Source organism: Pteropus medius, unplaced genomic scaffold (assembly GCF_902729225.1).
Source record: "Pteropus medius unplaced genomic scaffold, Ma_sr-lr_union100, whole genome shotgun sequence".
NCBI classification, from domain to species: Eukaryota; Metazoa; Chordata; class Mammalia; order Chiroptera; family Pteropodidae; genus Pteropus; species Pteropus medius.
In genome coordinates this window covers 3,751,825-3,771,995 of record NW_024351735.1, presented here as the reverse complement: position 1 = coordinate 3,771,995, position 20,171 = coordinate 3,751,825, and the positions used below count along the sequence as shown (strand labels likewise).

Sequence of the window (20,171 nt, the reverse complement as noted above, 5' to 3'; positions counted from 1 at the left end):
TCAGGTACATAGGAAGTGTTAGTTATTCAGGAAAATGAATGTAGATGGATGGATGGATGGATGGATGGATGGATGAGGAGAGAGAAAGTAAAGCAGAGACACAGAAAGGCAGAGACAGAGAGAGAACTTCAGCAGCCTCCAGTAAACCCAGTAATTCTTTTTACTACCTGGATAGAAGCAGAAAACAGCAGATAGGCTAGAGGTTTCAGTCTCTCTTGATGCCTCTATTTTTATTATGGTACTTTAAAGAGACTCAAAGAAGAAAGTCAATCGGGGTGATGCTTGATGATCTGCATTATTCTAAAATAACTCAGAAGAGTTGATTTGTCCATCAAGCAGACTTCATTTTGATAATTTTCAGTGTAGCCCCAGGTTCAGTGGCTGACATACTCTTCAGAGAACCAGGTTGCTTAGCTCCATTATGTGAAAATTTAGAAACATAAGAACCTCTTTGATTGCATTAGCCTGCCTCCCACCACAGAAAAAGAATCTCCCATGGTTCCTTCCCTCTTCACATCCCCTCCCCATTTTCCCACCCCTACACAGAGAACTCTGGTGATTGACTAAACCAAAACAGTAGTGAGTTGTTATTCACCAACTTGGGAATCGTTGCTGTTCTAGTCCTGACCTATTCCTGTTGGAATCCATCCACCAAGATGTTCTGTGCTTGACTAGAATCTTTTTGCTTCTAAACTATTGGTTTTGACAATCTTGCCTTCAAAATTATCTCTCTCCTCTTCTTTTGATTCAGCAAATTCTTCAAGTCCACTTTGTTGACCCAGATCTTGAGCCCATCCATTTGGCTTAAGAAATTTGTGTCTATTTATATTGGACTTCATTCCTGGCTTGGGAGATTGAGGCTATTTGTAACAAAGTTACTAGGATGATCTACTTCTCCACTCCTACCCTGGTCCAGCCTGTTGCCCAATAAGGATGAGCTTCCCTTCCTGCTCTCAGGTCAATTCTTCAGGACTCTCTTAAAAGCTCCATCACCCTGTCCTGAGCCTTAGCCAGAACTTCCCCACCCTAGGTAATGGTTCTAGTCATCCAGTTCCAACATGGGGTGGGGGTTCCCCACACTATCAGTTCTCAGACTGAGTATCATACCATTCAGCTCAACTCTGACACTATCTACTGAAGACAGCATTAGATTCCACAGGTTAAGGGCTCAGTCCCATAAGATTGCCTTCTGTCACAGATGCCAATCTCAAGTCCAGGATGTCATCTGACTGACTGGTCACAGATTGGAGGTTCCAACGCTCCATTCCTGGGGTATGGTTAATATCCTAGAGCAGCAAGCACAACTCAGAGAAATATTTTACTTAAAAGAATATAACTCAGGAACAGCCAGATAGGAGATGCATAGGGCAAGGTATTGGGGGAAGGGCGCGGAGCTTCCATGCCTTCTCTGAGTGTGTCACTCCCCACATCTCCATGTGTTTGTCAACCTAGAAGCTCTCCAAACCATGTCTTTTTGGGTTTTCATGAAGGCTTCATCACATAAGCATGACTGATTAAATCATTGGCCATTGGTCATTGATTCTACCTCCAGTCCTACTCTTCCAGTAGGTTAGAGGGTGGGACTGAAAATTCCAACCCTCTAATCACAATGGTTGTTCCCCTGGCAATGAGTTCCGTCTTTAGGCTGGTTCCAAAAGTCACCTCATTCACATAATAAGAGTCACATTTATGGCTCTTAGGAAATTCAGCACTTAGGGAATTCCAAGGCTTCTAGAAGTTCTGTGCCAGAACTGGGAAGACCAAATATATATTTCTTATTATAAATCACAATATCATACTTGGTAACTTCAAACACCTTCTATCTTTACTTTTGCACCAGGCAGCCCAGTGCTTCTCTAGGAAAGTCCATTACCATGCAGACTGGGGTCACAATTAGTTCATGCCTTCAGGTAGCTCTTGGGGCTCCTTGGCAATCCTTGCACTTGACCTTGCATTTTCCAAAGCAGTTATTCCAAACATTCATCATTTTTCTTGATATTCTTAATTCTTGCCTCTTTCAAGTAAATCCTCTATCTTTCTATGGTTCACAGTCTCTCTTCATGTTCATATTTACTTTAAATGCAGAGAAGTGAGATAATCACATGCCTCAATTAATCATACATTTTCAAGTTGATCCGCATTATTTTAGTTTTTCCCTTCGTCCCCATCTCGAATTTTCACTTTCTCAATCTCTCAATCCCAGGTACTCGCACTATATTTCCTTGGATTTATACCCTTGGATTTATCTTTAAAAAAGATGTAATGTCATTTTATGTGTTTTAAATTTATATTAATTACATTGTGTTACAGATCTTGTTCTGTTTTAGTTATTTTACTGAATACTAGTTTAAGGTCCATCCGTGTTTCTGTATACACTTCTGACTGCTATTAAGTAGTTCATTTTATACTCACTACACTTTACTTTTCTGTTCCAAGAGATGAATTACTGGGTTTGCCTCAACTACCTGTTACTGTGAACAATGTTGTAATGATCTTCATTGTATATGTTCTCATATTGACCTGTGCGTATGTTTCTCTCAGACATACACTCAGGAATAAAGATTGTGGGGGGCATGATGGATTCTTATATTTAATTTTACTAGATAATTCATATTAGCTCCACTTATACAATATTTAGTGATTAAATGTCGAAATCAAGAAAGTCTCAGACACTGAACTATATGAAGAATGTCTTTCATTATTTTTCTCTACTTTTATAGAAAACATGAACGAGCACTGAAAGTAGGATAAGAAAGATGATTAAAGGGCTGGATATAGGATTCACTGTACAGACTATTTCCCCATTTCAGGTTTGGAGAGGATATGAATATAGAGAAGACGTTTTGACAGATTTGAAGGGAGGTCGCCAAGTATATACAACAGATCAGGAATATTCCTGTCCTGGTTTCTTCTACTTTCTCCCGGGGAAACACGCTCTGCCTCAAGTCGAACATCTCTACAAAAAAGATAGCCTAAGCTGTCATCGGTCAAGAACATTTGAAAAATTATATGTACTATGAAATATATAGGTATTATGAAAACAATACTTTTGTTTTTACTTCTCAAATTTAAATGTATATTATAATATTTATTTCTATTTTTAAACTATTCCTCCCAAAGATTCTTCCTGCCCCTTACTCCCTCCCCGCAATCTGTACAGGCAATTTGGGGCATAAAAAGGTAGTGCTAGAAGCCAAAGAGGGTAAGGTTAAGTGAACATGCATTATTTAACAAGATTTAAGGACTGAAAAAGTAAATTTAAAGTCTTATTAAAGAGAAATAAGACTTAAATAATGGATAATAGACTTATCGGTAACTGTTATTTACTAAGATATTGAGTTTCAAAACTTCATAAAATATTCATAATTGCCAATTAAAATTCATGAAATATTCATATTACTCATTAAGAGGAAATAAAACATTTTGGCATTACAGTCTGAAATTTGAAGCCGATATCAAAGAGGATGACCATCTTCTGCCAAACACTTTGCTGAGGGCTACCTGGGCTGAACAGACCCCAGATTCTTTCCCAGGTACAGAACTCTTAAATTAGTATAGAGAGCCAGTTGTTAACCACCACCAATGATTTTGCATTATAGGTGGTAAATTTTATATTCTAAAGCTGTTGGTAAATAGCCAGCACAGGTGTTTGCACTCCACTCTTGCATAACCTACACACACTACTGATTGATCGTGGCAAGCTTTCCTGCACTTGGCACATGGCCTCACAGTTTTCCACATGGAGCTCCAGACTGCCACTCCAATTGACTGGAATTGTTGTGGAAGAGGTAACCTAACTGCCCTCATGGTTCAGGAATATGCAGTCATAAAATCTTACTTTTGATCTGCGTATATCAGTAAGAATTACTTTAAGTGACATTCCTTCTGATTTTAAATTTCCAAAGATTCTTCTTCCATTTCTTCCTAATCTTCAAGGTCATATTACTTAATAAGGTCAATTTATCTCAACTATTCTTGCATTTGTCCTACGTAGCTGTATTTTCATTCACTTTGACTGTAGCATGGAGCTTCTGAAGAGCAGAAGACATTCTTAAGTGCTTTCTACAGTTCAGGAACACACAGTGGTAACACCGTCCATTATCTACCTAAGCTTTAGACTTTAGGAAAGTTTTTATGGCACATGCATTAGTGGGCATTAAATGGCTAAAAACCAAACCACCAGAAAGTCAGGGAGATCATTTGATAGTGCAAGGTACTAAAATTAGCTGGACAGTAAAATATCTGAGTAAAAAGGGAAGGACTTTTTTAAAGTAACCTTTGGTTTGAAAGTTCCACTTCTCTCCCACTGAAGAACAGTTGTTTACATATGTCAGCCTTTTAGAGAAGCAAGGAGAAAAAGCCGTCCAGGGCATTAAATAAAAGCTAATTGAAGCAGGGAATTTTACAGATTTGTATGAAAACCACATGAACACCCTTAACGCCCAATATTTTTAGAGATCTGCCCACAAGTCAATAAAGAAATAATGAGCAATTTCAGCACAGAGGATGAAGACTCTGATCTTAAACTCTGAAAGTCACTAGCTGCACAAAGGGTTGCTGAATATTCTTTGTAGCTGATCTATCAACCCTGACGGAAAAAAAAATGCCAGTCTTCTCACGAGCACAACAACGATCCCAAAACAGAAACAGATTACTTGTGCCACAAAGAGAGAAACTTTCTCACTAATCAGTGAGTTCCAAACCCAAAAAGTAGGCTGGCCATTCTAGGAACAAAGTCTCTCTGATCACCTGATGGACGAAGGGGGTTTGATCACATGGCCCCTGCATGTGTTTTCCAACCTGCCTCAAAAACATGGAAAATCCATTCTCAGAGAAGCAAAACCACACCCTTGAATTCCTTGCAACGCACTGGTGGGGGAAAAAAAAAAACATCCTTAGGTGATTACTACCTGAAGGGAACATTCTGTGTCAAGAGAGGGCTGGCTCCACACACCTGTTCAACAAAAAAAAAAAAAAATAAGCGGGAATTAAGAAGCCAATGTATAGCAAAAGTGAAATGTACAATCATTAGGAGTAATTAATCCATGAAAGGATGCACTGTGCCCAAATGGAGTTTGCCCACTTTGAAGCATTAATAATTATTAACCTCAGTTTCTTTAACCCAAGATGACAATGTTCCACTGAACAAGGGTAGCCACAGAATTACAATAGCATATCCGGTGAAAAATCTGTAGTTCACTCTTAACTTTTTCTAATTCAGTAATCCTTTATTGAATACCTACTGTATCCCAGGCACTGTGCTAAGGTATCCTGTGGGAAAGTCAAAGAAAAATGTATGAAACATGGTCCCTGTTCACCAAGGGGTTTACAAATTCTTCAAGAGAAACAACCATGGATCCAATTTAATACGATGCAGGACACACTGTGTTAACCACCAAAACAGAGGAATGAACAGAGTACTGTGGAGCACTGTGGAGACCTGGGTTTCAGAAAGAAACTTTGATACAAATATTTAAAGCTATTGTTACTTTCTTCAACATTTCTTGATGTGAAGAGCATAGATTTAGGTGATTTTGGAAAAATCAAAATAAACAGAGACTGGTCTCTGCCTACAATTGTCTATTTAACAAAAGTTTCTTGAGCATCTACTTTGTGCCAGGCACCAAAAAGGATATTACGGAATTACAGATGGCTAAGCATGCTCTTTATCTTTAAAGGGCATCTGGCTCTTCTTTTTTCATTAGTAAATGGTTATCTATATGCCTGTACTAAGCTTGATCTTGATCTTGGATCAGGTCAAAAGATAGTTAAAGGAAGGAATACTCCTGGGCACCAAGCTGAGAAATGATACTGAACAGAACACAGAATGTGGGGAGAATCCAGATGCTATGATAACCAGTCTCATCAAAGGGAATCAAAGCAGGGGTGAGCCTTTGTTGGTCATATTGCACATCTGCTAATTTAATCACATCGAACTTCAGGGGCCTTAAAGGGCAGTCACTGGCTTTTTAGCATCTTGCATAGAGTGCAACAGAAAGTGGGCAATTAGTAGATATCGATGAATTAAAGAATCTGTAATCCATAGCCTTAGCCATGGATACATGTTCAAAAATGGGGAGAATGTAGTAAATATTTTATATAGTCTACTGTTCAACTCAGTGACCTTTTAAAAATTGCAGAATAAAAAGCTAGGTATTAATTTTAATTGCTGTGGCATCATGAGATATCCAATGTTTTCAGGCTCTACCACAAACTCATGAGAAAAGGTCATCGATTAATTTGCTCCTGGCATGAAACAGAATATAAATTTGCATTATTGATACAGGTACTCTGTTCTGTTTGCCAAATTCTGTGTATGGTGGCGGGCGTGGGGGAGGAGGATCCTCCTCATGAAGTATTTCCAGTATTCGTTCTTCTCTGGGCCAACTCAACCTCCTCTGACTTATTTCAGTTTTGTCAAAAAGGCTAAACATACCCAGAGAAGATTCTCTAAGTACATATAGTGCTTTCTAATACAAAGCCGGAATTTCAAAGTGCTGCATGGAAAAGCCCATTATGCATCAAGACTGGGATATCCTAATAAATTGCTGTCATCCCTCTGTAATCCACCACAGTAGAAAGTGCCTCAAGAATAAAGCTTTAATAGGATTGGATATGGGGTCTGGAGGCAAATACACATCTCACTGATTCTGCTCCCATCCTCAGGGCTCACGCTGGGAGACCATGTTACTGAGAGACCACACAATTAAGTTGTTTTGATTCCTCTAATTAGCATAGTGGCTATTTCTGTGGACAGAAGAAAGCTGCATCTATGACACTGTCACCACCTGTCTGCTAAGAAGCGACATGGGAAGGGAAAATTAAGAATGACCAAAAGCCCGAGGCCAGGCTCAGTCTCTAGTCCCAAGAATCCCCACAGAGGGGGAGAATGCAGTTAAGTGGTGGCTGAACATTACAATTAGCATGAGTGATGACTACAAAACAGAGTCATCTCTTAGTTTCTCAGAGAAACTTTGCTTTTTTTGATCTGTCTCATGAGGACCAGACTGTTTGAAACTGAAACCATACAAACTTGTCTTATTTCTCATTCACTTGTCTTCCACTAATTCCACCTGCCAGTTCAGTCCTATCTTCCTAATTTGGGGTTTCGTCGTGAAATGTTTGTCTGTACTAATCAGATGACTTTCCCTCAACTGACCTTGCCACTCAAAAGCCATAATCATTTAAAACCAGATTTTCTTTTGCAAAGAAATACAAGGCAGAAATAAATTTGATTCTTTTGCATCTTAATTATTTCCCCAGGCACTGCTGCTTCCATAAAATTGCCTTAAGTCTTGACCATGAAATTTAAACTAAGAAGTCCGCACTTCTTTCTTGCAGTTTTGAGTTTCCTAACCAGCAGTACTAGTTACCTCTCACCTTCTAATTCTGCCCTAAATCGGAGCAGAGGTGACCCCAAAACTTGGTGGGGTCCATCGGTCTAAAGCAGTGTGAGCTTGGGTGTGCAGGAGGTTGCCTTGGCAGCAGCAGGTACAGAATTTTCCCCAGACTCTGCCTCCTCTGCCCATGAGGTGAGCTGGGCACACACTTCGACACCACTAAAGCTCTGTCAGCACGCTGAATGAGCACTGAGAGCCTTTGCCCTACGTGGTATTATAGCGAGAGGTTTCTCAGGAACTCTAATGGGAGTTTACAGAGGACAATATCTCAAGCAGACAGATAAGCGGTTGCCAAACATTCAAAACAAGATCACAGAAAAGCCAAGGCATTCTCGACATCTATTTTTTTCCCTCCAAGTGAGAGTCAGTTTTGCATAACAGAACCGTAGGCAAACCAGAAAATCATTCTCTATTCTTCCATAATGGCCCTAGAAAGCAGTGGATCTAAGTTTAAGTTAAAAAGTAGTACTGCCCTGAACGAAATAATTCCTTTCTCCAGAGTTCAGAGTGAACATCATACATGAGACCCCTTATCTTTATTCGAAGGTGAGGCTAATCCTTAGAAACAGGACCCACTTAACAGAAGGCTCACGTGAGGACATTATGTGAAATTAACCTTGTATGTCCCTCAAAGACCTTCCAACATTTTACCATCTTGGAAAATTTTATAAGTAATCTAAACAAAATTGTTAAGGCCATGTAAATTAAACAAATATAAGTAGGATAAAAAGTTTTTAGGTACCTTTTAAAAATAGTTTCCCCGAATCTTCTCAGTAACCTGAAACCTTAAAGTTTTGCTAAGTTTAAGCTAAATGATGGAAATTTGTTAAATATCTAGATCATTTCCAAATAACGTAAAATACTGAAATATTAATTACCGTACATTGTCCACTTTTGGCTTCCTTTTAGAGAGAAATTAAAGATATTTGGGCCTATTATGAACCTATTTTGTGTCATGCCGAGAAGTTTTCTACGAGAAAACACATTTCTAGAAATTACAAGAAGTATTTATAAGTCTACTAATCCACAAAATGCTAATGTAAAAGACAGTTCATAATTGCTTACTTCTTAGTTTTCACTAGAAATTAAAGGTTTTTAAGGGTTAAGAATTCTAATATACGTAATTAAAGTTACTAGAAATAATAAGGGCAACAACTCTGTATACAAGGAGAGTAGAATGTGTGTTTTTGGTAAAACTAGTCTTCTGGATATTAGAGCTGAATTTTGCTCAGAACTATGTAACCTTCTATATTTGCCTGTGAAATCTTTTGACATTTTTAACAAACTTCCCCAAATCAAATTTTAAATAAAGTCTTTCTGACTTTGAACTAACTTTGGGATTTTCTAGGGTGCTCCTAGAACATCTTAAAACATTTGTTCTCTTTTCTCAAAAAAAAAAAAAAGGAGGTGATGTTAAACTAATTAGGCTTATCTGATATGATACAAAAGCATTGTCCAATAAGAAGTAATACTAAGCTTTATTTATGTCATGTTAGTATAAATATATGTTATAGTGTTTTAGAAATTATATGCAATTCCTAAAGTCTGATATGTTCTGGTATAATGTTATAAAAAGTTGCATGTTACAAGAATGACCAAATTTCCTTATCAGTGCCATTACTGATGAACTCTCATCAGATCTTTAACGATGGGCATTTTTAAGTCTTTTGTCATTTACAGTTACTGTTTTACTCCGATGCTTCACCAAAGTGTTCCTGCAAAATGCTTTATCTGCAAGGAGATTCATGGAGGGGACTTTCAAGGGCAGCTTCAGGATGCCTTTGAGATTGTGGAGCAGAGCGGACTTGGAATTTCCAAAACTAATAAAAGGAAAAAAAGAAAAAGCTGATTCGAAAAGGGCAAGAATTAATTACATGGGCTGAATGAACTGAGGAGGATGACTATGATTTTCATGCAAATACTGGACTAGGAAGAGAAGTAGCCGACGTTGATGTAGACTGCTTCTGCCCAAGATGCCAGGTCAAAACTTCCTACTTTAGCTAAACATAAAACCCTTCTTTCTTTTCTTTCTTTCCTTTACTCTGGCATTGGCCAAAGTAAAAGATAATGCCATCACCTGTATCTCCCAGGCCATTGCTAAGGGGGGTAACCTCTGAAATTTAGAAAAAAATTTATTTCAGGATAGGAGGAAACTTAACTGACCCCTGGCTTGAAGAGCCAAATGCAACAATTTCCGCGAATGACTCCATTGGCAATTCCACCTTAGTGGACATGGTTTGTTCCTGACAGGATTTACCTTTATCTGTGGTAGTTATCGTTCTCCTTGGGCCTATGAATGCCTAGATGGCTAGAGAATAGCTGCAAAATGCTTATTAGGTTATCTAACTCTGACCCTAACTGTTCTAGAAGGGACCTACCAGGAGGCATTCACGATTCAAAATTAGCTCGCTTTGACAGATCTCTACTTCCTTGGTTAAGAATGAATATCAATGAGGCTATAATCAGGAACTTCTCTCTAGCCCTTGAAAATATTGCAGGAATCCGCTGTTAAAGCAACAGCTGCACAGCAAAAAATCCTTAAACTCTCTGGCCAAAGTTGTTCGTGATAACAGGATTATTTTTTAGCTGAGCAAGGAAGTGTCTGTGCTGTGGCCAACACTGTCTGCTATACCCGAATTTACACTTCTGGGGAACCTGAAACTTAGCAACAAAAGATCACTGAGCAAGTCACTTGTCTTAAAAGGGTGACTCCTTCCACAGACTCTTTCTTTGACTGTTTTAGGTCTTGGGGACCCTGGCTTTAAAGTGCCCTCCAAACATTAGGAATTATCCTGCTTGCAGTTATCACAGTAATCTCTCTGGTGCACTGTATTCTCTCAAAAGCTTTGAACGATGTTCACCGGCACTAATCACCAAGCAAATAATCTCTCTAACACTGGAACTTCGAAAAAGAAACAAAGAGAATGACCAACTAAAAAACCAGAAGTGGTAACCTGTGAATGCCACAGAGATTCAGCAAAAAAGCAGAACCAATAAAAGTTTCCAAAACTATAGAGTGGTAGCTGAGAGTGGCACTGATGCCTTAAATTTTGACTACATCTCTCAGTTAGGCTCAGGGTTTGATCAAAAGTGGGAAACTGTTAAAAAGAAACAACAGGCCCGAATGGAGTCACTTCTGCTAAGCCCCACTGAGATTTAATACCTAATATAACTGCCGTTTCAGCCTTTCCCAGGAATAGAATTTTAAACCAGTTTGGAATTTCCTGGCCAACCCTACTGAGGTAATCTGCCTGATAAGACCCCCTGCTTTCCCCTTGCCTGCCTTGTCGCACCCTGTTTCTGCCTCTAAAAGCCTTCCATTTTGTAAAGCTCCTGGAATACCTTTCTAGTTACTGGATGGGAAGCTGCCCAATTCATGAATCATTTAATAAGACCAATTAAATCTTTAACTTTACTTGGGTATTTTTTTTTTTGTTTTTTGTTTTTAATTTAACACATTACTATGGTGACTGGGGTATCCTCAAGCCCTATGATTCTTAAATGAGAATGTTTTAGTTCTTTATCCAAGGCTCAGGTGGTGTTTCTGGCTTGTTCCTACAAAATGTGGGTGTCCTTGCCACAGTCAACAGCTTTTGCCTACATAATAACTAACCTCTGCGTTGGATTCTGTTCATGTCATGTGAGCCTTTCAATAACGTGTAGTTATAAAAGTATGGTTATTATCCATTTTAGAGAGAAGTAACTTGGAGGCTCAGTTACAGTGAGAGGCTTGTTCAAGATCAACTAAGCCTGTCAGTGATACAGACACAGTATACGCTTGACTTTCTAATGCCGAAACCTGTGTTTCTCACTAACCTACCCAGGTCTGCGGCAGACAGATACCATGTCCACCTTTTACTCTCATGCCCCGCTCACTTCCTGTGTCTGCTGATGTACCCTCTGTGTTTAGGGGCACCGACTTTAGAGCCCGACTGCCACGTACGGCTGTGTAACCTCAGCAGGCTACTTCAGCTCTATCTGTTTTGTCATCCGTAAATTGGGAACGATAATTCCTACCTCCTAGGGCTGTTCTGAGGATCCAATGAGTAAATATGTCTAACTCTCTTAGATCTGTGCCTAGCCCATAGTAAGTGCCATATATATAGGAGCTCTTCTTAGCTGCCGAACCCCTCATTCACTCAGGTAGTTAAAACTGTACCCAGAGAGAGTCTGCTACCCCATGAGGATCTGGAGGATTCTACTCTGCATGGCAGGTGGTCGATGCAATACCAGAACAAAGTCGTGGTCATGAAAAAAGTCCATGTTAGAGGGCCTCACAGCCTCTGATGCCTTAATGTTCAAAGTCAAGTGTCACAGCTGCTTCTCTCTGTGGTCAATTCCCTGCTTCTGACATCAACCCGGCGGCACACAGGCTGAAACAGAAACGCTGGAAACAACAGGACTGGAGAGCCTGTTCAGAAAGGCCATCATTTTTTGAAAAACAGCAGGTTTCTCCTTCCTTTCCCTGACAGGAATCATTTTGCTTTAATAGAGGAAATTTTTTTTTTTTTCCAGAATTTAAATTCCATGCACAAGTACCTTAAAAAAGCATTTATGTTTGGGCCTTTGAAAGGTACTTTAAACTGGCAGGGGATAGCAGTGAAGCGGTGGAGAAAGCTGTGAATTTCAGTATTCTAAAATAAAACTACATTTTTTTTCTTTCAAAACCCACATCCGAGAGTCACAAAACCACGTGCAGAGCCTTCTACTATTTTGCTTTTGGGCCCAAAGACTAATCGCCATCAAGGTAACAGTTTCTGGAGTACACGTTTGGCATTGCCCCTTTGCCTCCCAATCTCTCTGCCTCTCCAAATTCTGGAGCATAGCTTCCTTCTTTTTGCATGTTTAAATAAGTGGAGAATTTCCGGGTTTCCTTGAAAAAGCCTACTGAAGATACTTCTGAGAAATGGGGAGAAAAAGAGTGCCAGAGAATACAATTACAGGCACCGGGAAAGAGCGACAGCTTGGCAGGGCTTCTTGGAAAGTTTTGTGCCAAAGAACCAGTCCCGAGCAGGGCACTGCTTGTAGGTTTGCTCGTTGCACACAAACATGAGCAACAACTCTCGGAAATGTCCATAAAGACACCAGGGCCTCTGGGCAGACACTGGTCCTGGGGCGCGGGACTCAGAGCCTGGGCCTGAAGCCCTTCAGTACCAGTGGCAAAGGCCAAGGTTCCTAGAAGAGCCTTGTGTCCTGTCAGGCCGGCCCGAGTCACACACAGACACTGGTACTCACCGTGACTTTGGAGGTGGCGGAGGTGGTGAGAAGGCCTCAATTCCATTTCTGTCCTTGGGGAACTCAAAGGCGAAGGAAGCAGATTTGCTCATCCCAGTAATGGCTTTATTGTTCTGCCCTGAGGAGCCATCTGTGGGGCAGAGACGGTGCCAGGTAGAGGAGTTTGAGGGGTCCGTGGTGCCATTTTCCATTTCTCTTCCCCAGCCTTGACTCAGCAAGTCCTGTTCCACCTCCTCCTCTTCCTCTATCCGGCACTGACGACTCCAGGCCCCAGTATGGTACCGAGGCCGCCTCTGGTCTAAGGCTGAGGCGGTACTGGCTGGCCCCGGACACTTGACAGAGTCACGGTCAGTGACACCATTGGCCCGGCAGGAAGGAGCGGGGTCACTGGGGCCCCTGGATGAAGGCTGGGGCCCAGTGCCACCCCCGGAGCTCCCCTCATTGACGTCAGACAGAGGGGAGGCAGATGGTGACACCGGAGACCCTCCAGGACTACTCCTGGACAGCTTGGGAGGAATGGCAGGCCTCCCTTTGGACATGTGTTCACTGGCATCATGACAATGGCCTTCCCTGGAGCTCATTCCCTGCCCATCAGAAGTCTCCTCGTCACCGGCTTCAGAGTCCTGGCTCACAGGCCGGCGTGGCCACTGCACCCCCACCGCGGAGTCGGGGCTGCTCAGGTAGATTGTCCGGTGGTCCTCTTCTGGGTGGGCTGCCATGACTGTGATGGTGGCTGCCACCTTGGGGCCCATATCTGGGCCTTCCCGGTCTCGGCCCCACCCAGATGTTGTTTTCTGAGCCCACGTGTTAGCCGTCCGGACCTGGCCCTGAGCAGCTGCTGCCTGTGGCCTGGAAGGTGCTGGAACTGCCTTCTTCCTCTTGGTGCTCTCGGCATAGATGGGTTCAGGTTGCACAGACTCTCTAGAGTGGGCTGTCGGCTGGGGCTCCCCAGTCAGCCCAAGGCACCTGCTAGAAGTCACCACGTGGCAGCCAGAGTCCTGTTGCTTCCCCAGCACAGGTTCCTTCATAAGGGAGCAATAATCGCTCTCGAGATGGGAGGCGAAGGGGCTGCTGGTGCCACTGCTGGCACTCCCACACGAGAGGCCGTCTGAAGAACTGGCAGCCTCTGAGGCAAGGGACAGCTGCTTGGGGCCCAGGTGGGATGAGTTCTCTGTCAGGCCCTGGCTACAGCATTCCCTTGGAAAGCTCGAAACCCGCTTCTCCTCCTCGGCTGGCGAGCGGCCCTCTCCACCATGTCTGCGCCGGGGACCCTCAGCCTGTGGAGTGTCCTCGGTGCCTGGGCTCCTGGGGCGACAGTCCAGGAGGGAGCAATATTCTCCCCCTTCACTGTCCCCCGAGGGTGAGCGCCTTGGACCACTGTCATCCTCCGTGGGCAGAGACTCCCGCAGGGGCTGAGGAGAGGGGTAAGGCCCAGGGCCCTTGTGGCAGCCAGATGTCTTCCCGCCAAAGGCAGCCAGTTTCTGGCGGAAGCTCTCCTGAGTGGAGTTCAGCTCTTGGTAGGAAAACACAGGTTTATTTTCTCGCCCAGCTTTCTCATCAGGGAAACTCACTGGGTGGAAGGCGGTGTTGTGTTCCCCCCGGGCCTCTAGGCTGTGCAGGCCGACCATGGCATATGCAGGCGGGCAGTGAGGGTGGACATCTGCAGAGGCAGATGGCCCGGCAGGCTTCTGAACACCGCGGAAACTGCCCAGGTAAACCACCGGCAGGTCTTCCTGCTTCGGGAGGGGGAGCTTGCCGGGGGGCCGTCTCCAAATGACCTACACAGACCCAAGGCGAAAGGCTTACATTAGACCTTGTCAGAGAAAAAAGGGAGAGAGGAAAAGCGAGAGGGAAGTGCCATGACATTGTAAACTGTCCTCTGTGCTGCAGTGGAGAAGCTGTGCAGCACGCCTACCTTCTGATCTCCCCACGGCCCTGTCATCATTGCTGCGGCCCCCATGGAGCCGTTGGTCTTCCCAGACACTAGCTGCCCTTCCCAGCCTGGTCTGCCATTCTTCTGGCTTAGATCTGTGAAGCAGGGGAAAATAATTCTCAAAAAGAACATTTTGCCTTCTCCCTTGAAACTGCCGGATGAGACAAGTTCTCCTACGGGCTTTGAAAATTGAGTTTTGGGATTTGTTTAATTTTTGTTTTGTGTTAGTCCTTAGATAACCGTGTCACAGTACATTCCCGAAGAAACCAAAGTCATGAGGCTTTTTACAATACCTTGGGTGGGTGACGGGGGCAGGGGCAGGTGGATGAAGGGTACTTTCTGAGCTGGGCCATGCCGAAGAACTCTTTCTCCCAGTTACAGGCAGTGACCTCAGCCTGAGTCCACATAAGTGGCTGGACTAGAACTATGAGACAGATGTGAATTGATCATTCCGATCACTGAACTCACTGTCCCGTCCTCCTTCCCATCTAAGTCTCCCCCTACTCCCACTTTTAGAAGCAGCCTCAAAGTAGGACCTGCATCTGGCTCCTTTCCCAAATGATTCTGAACTGAGAGTCCCTGGCTTATGTCTGTGAAGGTTGAAGGTAGCACAAATGGCCTGGTGAATGGATGTAACCAGCTTACCCCAAACGGAGCAGTCCTGTGGGAACACAGAGCTCGGGGCAACCCACAGAAGTCTTCTTCGATTAAGCCTCCCCAACTTAACACTGACCTCTGATTAAACATAAGCTCACACATTCTTCCTGTTCCACTCTCTACGATGGTTTGGGAAAACTAGAACTAGGTCAAACAGGTTGCCAGCAGTTCTCAGAATATATCTTAGACATACAGCTTCACAGACATGTCTGGAGGCAGCAGGCTCTCCATACCCTCCAAATAATTATTTAAATTATTTAAATAATTAAATAAGCATTACCCGTGGGATGAGCAGAATAATCTACTCTCTAGGGATGTAACTGGTTTTAGTAATCTTAGGCCAAAGCTGGTAAAATCTAAGCTTCACAGGTGGAAATACGAACACTAGCTAGGAACTGGATGATAACAAAGAATTATTGCCAATATTTTACGTGTGCTAATGGTATTACGGTTACATATTTTTTGAAGACTTTATTTTTTAAAGATGTACTAAAATGCGATGTCTGGGTTTGCTTTAAAATCATGGGGAAGAGAGGGTTGGGGATTAGAGATGAAACAAGATTGGTCATAAGTTGATGATTGCTGACACGCATGTTGAAGGGTGGTGGATGCATGGAATTTGTCATGTAAGATTGTTACTTGTGTATGCATTTAAAATTATTGATTAAAAAAATCTTTAAAAGCTTTTTTGAAAAAGCTTCACTTTGTGTGCGCTTATATTTACCCAAATGGATAATTAATAGAGTCTCCAAATAAAATTCAAGGGACTGGATTACTAGTTTTTAACCTAAAGGAACAGATAGAAAGGAGGGCAGCAGTAAGGAAGGAGTGGTCTTGGGGCAAGCTGACGGGCAGCCACACTACAGAAGTCTTGATCTAGCAGCCCTCCCTGGCAGCCAGTCAGTCACCAAGTGTTACAACAGAAGCAGTCCCTGTAAAAATAACACAAGGGTTAGTCAGACTCACCTTTGAGACATCCGCATTCATATTCGCCTCTGTCCACACATCAGAGGCATCGGAGCTCAACATGGTAGGCTTAACAGCGATGGTGGGCTTGGAGTAAGGTGAGCTGTTCACACCTTCATCTTCCAGGCGGCAGTACTCAGGCCTAGGTGACGGGCGAGGAGGGGGGTGCAGGCTGCTTGCTCTGGGCTGGTGATGGCCAGGTGACAACTGGTGGTCGCTCCGCAGGCAGAAGCAGTTTTTACAGGACCCGGGCTTCCAGATGTGCTCCACAAAGTCACTGCACGCAGACATTTTTGGGCTCTCGGGGTTCAGTCGGATGGCCTGGTACATCTTAGGTAGACAGTGTGCTTGTTCATCTTGTACCTGGCTCTCTGGTGTGGTCTTGTGGGAGGAAGATGTAGGTCACAGAGAGGCTTCCTGAAAGGACAGAACACTTGCCTGATCAGAGCACTCGCTGCCAGAAGGCACACGCATTATCAATTAGAGTCTGATTATTTGGGGAGTAGAGGGAGGAGGAAGGAGGAAAAAGGGAGAAAAAGGTAAAGATTAATGTTCCATTTATTCTGAGGCCTTCACCCATTTCTCATAAGGCTTTTAGTCATTCTCTCACGGTGTGGCCTTATCAGAAGCTGTAAAAACTAAATACAACTGTTATGTGAGTAGAGAGCATAAAAGACATTTCAGTCCCTGAAAATCCTGAGCACTGGGAGGTTTGGAGGCAGCTAACAGGAAGAAATTGCAAAGATGAGAAGCCTTATCTCATCCATGCATTCCCTGCCACAAGCGGTTTTGAGCTAGGGACTCTGTCCCAGAGAAACAAGAACTAAAGAGTAATATAGCAAATAAAAGTGATGACTTCTGGAGGAGAAGCCACAATTTTTAACGAAGAACTATGGTGGGGGGTTGGGAGGAAGGCAAGCCTGGGCCCTGAAATTAGCACTGTAATGCATTCTTTTGACCAGGCAGATGATGAAGGGGGTGAGAAAAGTGAGAGATGCCGTGCTGGCCTGCCCCCCAGGGGACCCTTGTCAGGAGGTCTGGCATCCTGGGAATTTGCCTCCCTCCCCCTGCTTCATATACATCATTCAACCCAGTGCTCAGTGAGGTCAGCAAAGCTGGGGCTTCAGGCCAAGGGGAAAACAGAAAGGGAAATGCAGGAGCGCCACATTGCTGTGGCCTAGGGGTGGCAGGCTAGGGTACAAGAGAGGATCACAGAGTTATTTTCCTTATGATAACCCTAGAAGTAACGCAGTCAGCTGGAGGAAAGAGCTGCCTCTGAGAGTAAAACCGAAAGCAGAGTTTTCATCCTGGAACTTAGTAAATTCACCAATGAACCCAAAGAACACCTTGTCAGGTAGCTTCTTTCATCCCCTTTATACGGATGGGAAAATAATAGCGACCGCATAAACTCAGACCTGCCCATAGACACAGAGAGTTTGGTGTTTCTGGAAAGAGAAGTCAATTTGGCTGGTAGCAACTCACGGCACAGTGATTCATTATACTGAGCCCTCTGCCACTATCAGTTTGCTGCTCTTTGCTCTTCTTTCCTTATTTAAATAACCTGGCTTCCTTATAAGGAGAATGTTCCCAAGAAAAAGGTCCGTAAGAACCTAAGGTGAAAAGATTCTCATTAAATAGGGAGGATTTTGCCCTAGGGTTTGCTCTCCACTTTCTTCCCGTGAGAACTTACTTTGAGGTTGATACTCTCTAAACTATCAACAGGACTAACCAGGTAGAATGAGCCAGGTGCCCCAAAGACCATTCCAGAATCTTTGTGGCAAGTGCTATCTTTCGGATCTCCCACATTCACAGATAGGGGTGCTTATTCAACAAGTGCTGAAGCTAAATTTGCCTCCTTTCTCTCCAAAGTTAACCCTGAAGCCCACTGTATCTTTAAGGTAAATGAACAGTGAAATAAAAGACAAATATCTGTCTGTCAGTAACTGCTATTAGGACTGTATACATCCCTCTAGTTAAGATGATTGCAGGTTAGGTTCTTCTCCCTAAATACTCCCAAGTAGCAGGTTCATCCTTTGCCAACTTCCCCAGAAGAGGTCACTAAGCTTTTACAAACAGAGGAGGCAACAATTTCTTCTTTCTCCTACAATCTTAAGCCACACAGAGCTTAAGCTCTGCTGCTAAATTCTGGAAAGGGGAAGAAGTGGAGGAAAGCATTTTGGTGTTCAGTAAGGCTAGTCTCCATATCTCTCCCCCGAGGTAGAGTGTAGGTCCTCCCAGGTTGCTGATGAAGGCTGTTTTCCCAGTTACAGAAAAAACAGGCTTCCCCTGAACCGCCCGCAGAGGCTCCCCCATGCTCTGCCGTAGACTGGAGAAAGAGAGCTTGGACCAGTTCTGTGTGGGCACCTTCCACTCCTGCAGCTCCTCATGAGGCTGGACTACCTGAGAAGGTGGGCATCCAACCACTTCCCCAAGGCTACCACAGATTCACAAAGAAGCAGTTTTGGGTGGCCACATCTCATTTCCTCGACGGGCAACTGAGAACACACCCGTGCCATGGTCGATGGCCCACTTCAGCCCTGGGACTTTTGGTCGGTCCTGGATCACTAACATGCAGGAAGCATCTTTCAGAATCCCTCACCCATTTATGAGCACTCAGTTCGCTCCCATTAGAGGCTCTGAAATTCTCTGACAGCGGGCATAACTTTCACCAATATGACAGCTCAGAGACAAACAGGTTTTTAAGGGGAAGTCTTTAATAAGGTACAGAACGAAGCTCTGGCTTCTCACCATCATTGACTCATTGCATCCTCTTAAAACTGGCTTCTCAGTCACAGCAAACAGAATTTACCACCATGTCAAGCTAGAAAAGATTCTTTTCTAGTTCTCTCTGTCTAGAGAGGTTCTGGGCCTGGGATGATCCCCCTTTTTTTTTTTAAGTAAAAGATGGTGAAAAACTCAAGGGGCACTCACACATTGGGAGCCATGCTTCGCCCACCAGCTCTCAGCAGCCAGGGAATGGCACCTTCCCAGCCCACATTCCTTACCTCTGAGGGGAGGCAGCCCCCAGAATTATGCAAATTTCCCCATTTCTGTGGGAGGCAGCAGTGTGAGATTAGAAATAGATCTCAGCATTCTTTCGGATCCAAGTCATGATAAAATATATTTGCCTCTGCAAACTTCTGCACTAGATTTGTGGCTACAATTTGCAAGACCCAAGCTGTCAGATACACTCCCACCTCCTTTTAAAAAGAATATAAAAAATACTAGCCAGATCCATAAAATTTAATATTTTGGCCAAATACTGCCTCTCATACTTGCATCAAAAGTTGCTTATGCCTTACCCTGAAGTGACAAAATATCAGAAAACACTCATCTATAAAATTTATATGTATTACAATTAAATGACTGCAATACCAGGAAAGAATATGTAAGGAAAGGGTCCAGATTTCAACAATCCACTGGAAGGAGTTGCCCAGGCAGAGAGGAGAAAGTGACAACCTTAACACACACACACACACACACACACACACACACACACACACACACACCTGGGTCACACAGAAGGTAAGTCATGATATTCACCCAACTTTTTATTTTCTGTTTTTCCTCTTCAATGCTATGTAGTCCAATCTCAGCAATAGGAATGTGGTTTCCTGGGTTAGACCCACTACAGTCTAAATCAATAAGAAAGATATTGAATTCCGCCAGACCCCACGATAAGGAAATAACTGCAGAATTCCCCCAAAGTTTCCTGTCAAATATCCGTCTCAAAAATGGAAGGGGTTGTTAACTGATCGTTCAGGCCAGTGATCAATAAAGCCTCCTGAACCTGACTCTGGACCGGACACATTGCAAAACTCCTCGCCCCTAGACCTTTGGGCTTTGCTATCAGTTCTGCAAAGCCATGTGCTTGTTGGCTGGGCTTTACCTGAGAGAAACACACACAGTTAGCCGGATCTGCCTCCATTCCCAACTCACAGGACCTAAAAGTGGACAGGTTCTATATTCTGTGTGTGTGT

The 20,171-nt window shown here is 43.3% G+C and overlaps 1 protein-coding gene across 1 annotated transcript in view; it reads right to left on the bottom strand.

The window, feature by feature from the left end:
* PRAG1 (PEAK1 related, kinase-activating pseudokinase 1) overlaps nucleotides 1–20,171 on the bottom strand; it is a 63,867-nt gene that overhangs the window by 42,910 nt on the left and 786 nt on the right. The window contains 2 exon segments of the mRNA XM_039846485.1: nucleotides 13,457–14,413; nucleotides 16,192–16,608. Of these exon segments, the coding sequence (XP_039702419.1) occupies nucleotides 13,457–14,413; nucleotides 16,192–16,521 (1,287 nt within the window). The 5' untranslated portion in view covers nucleotides 16,522–16,608.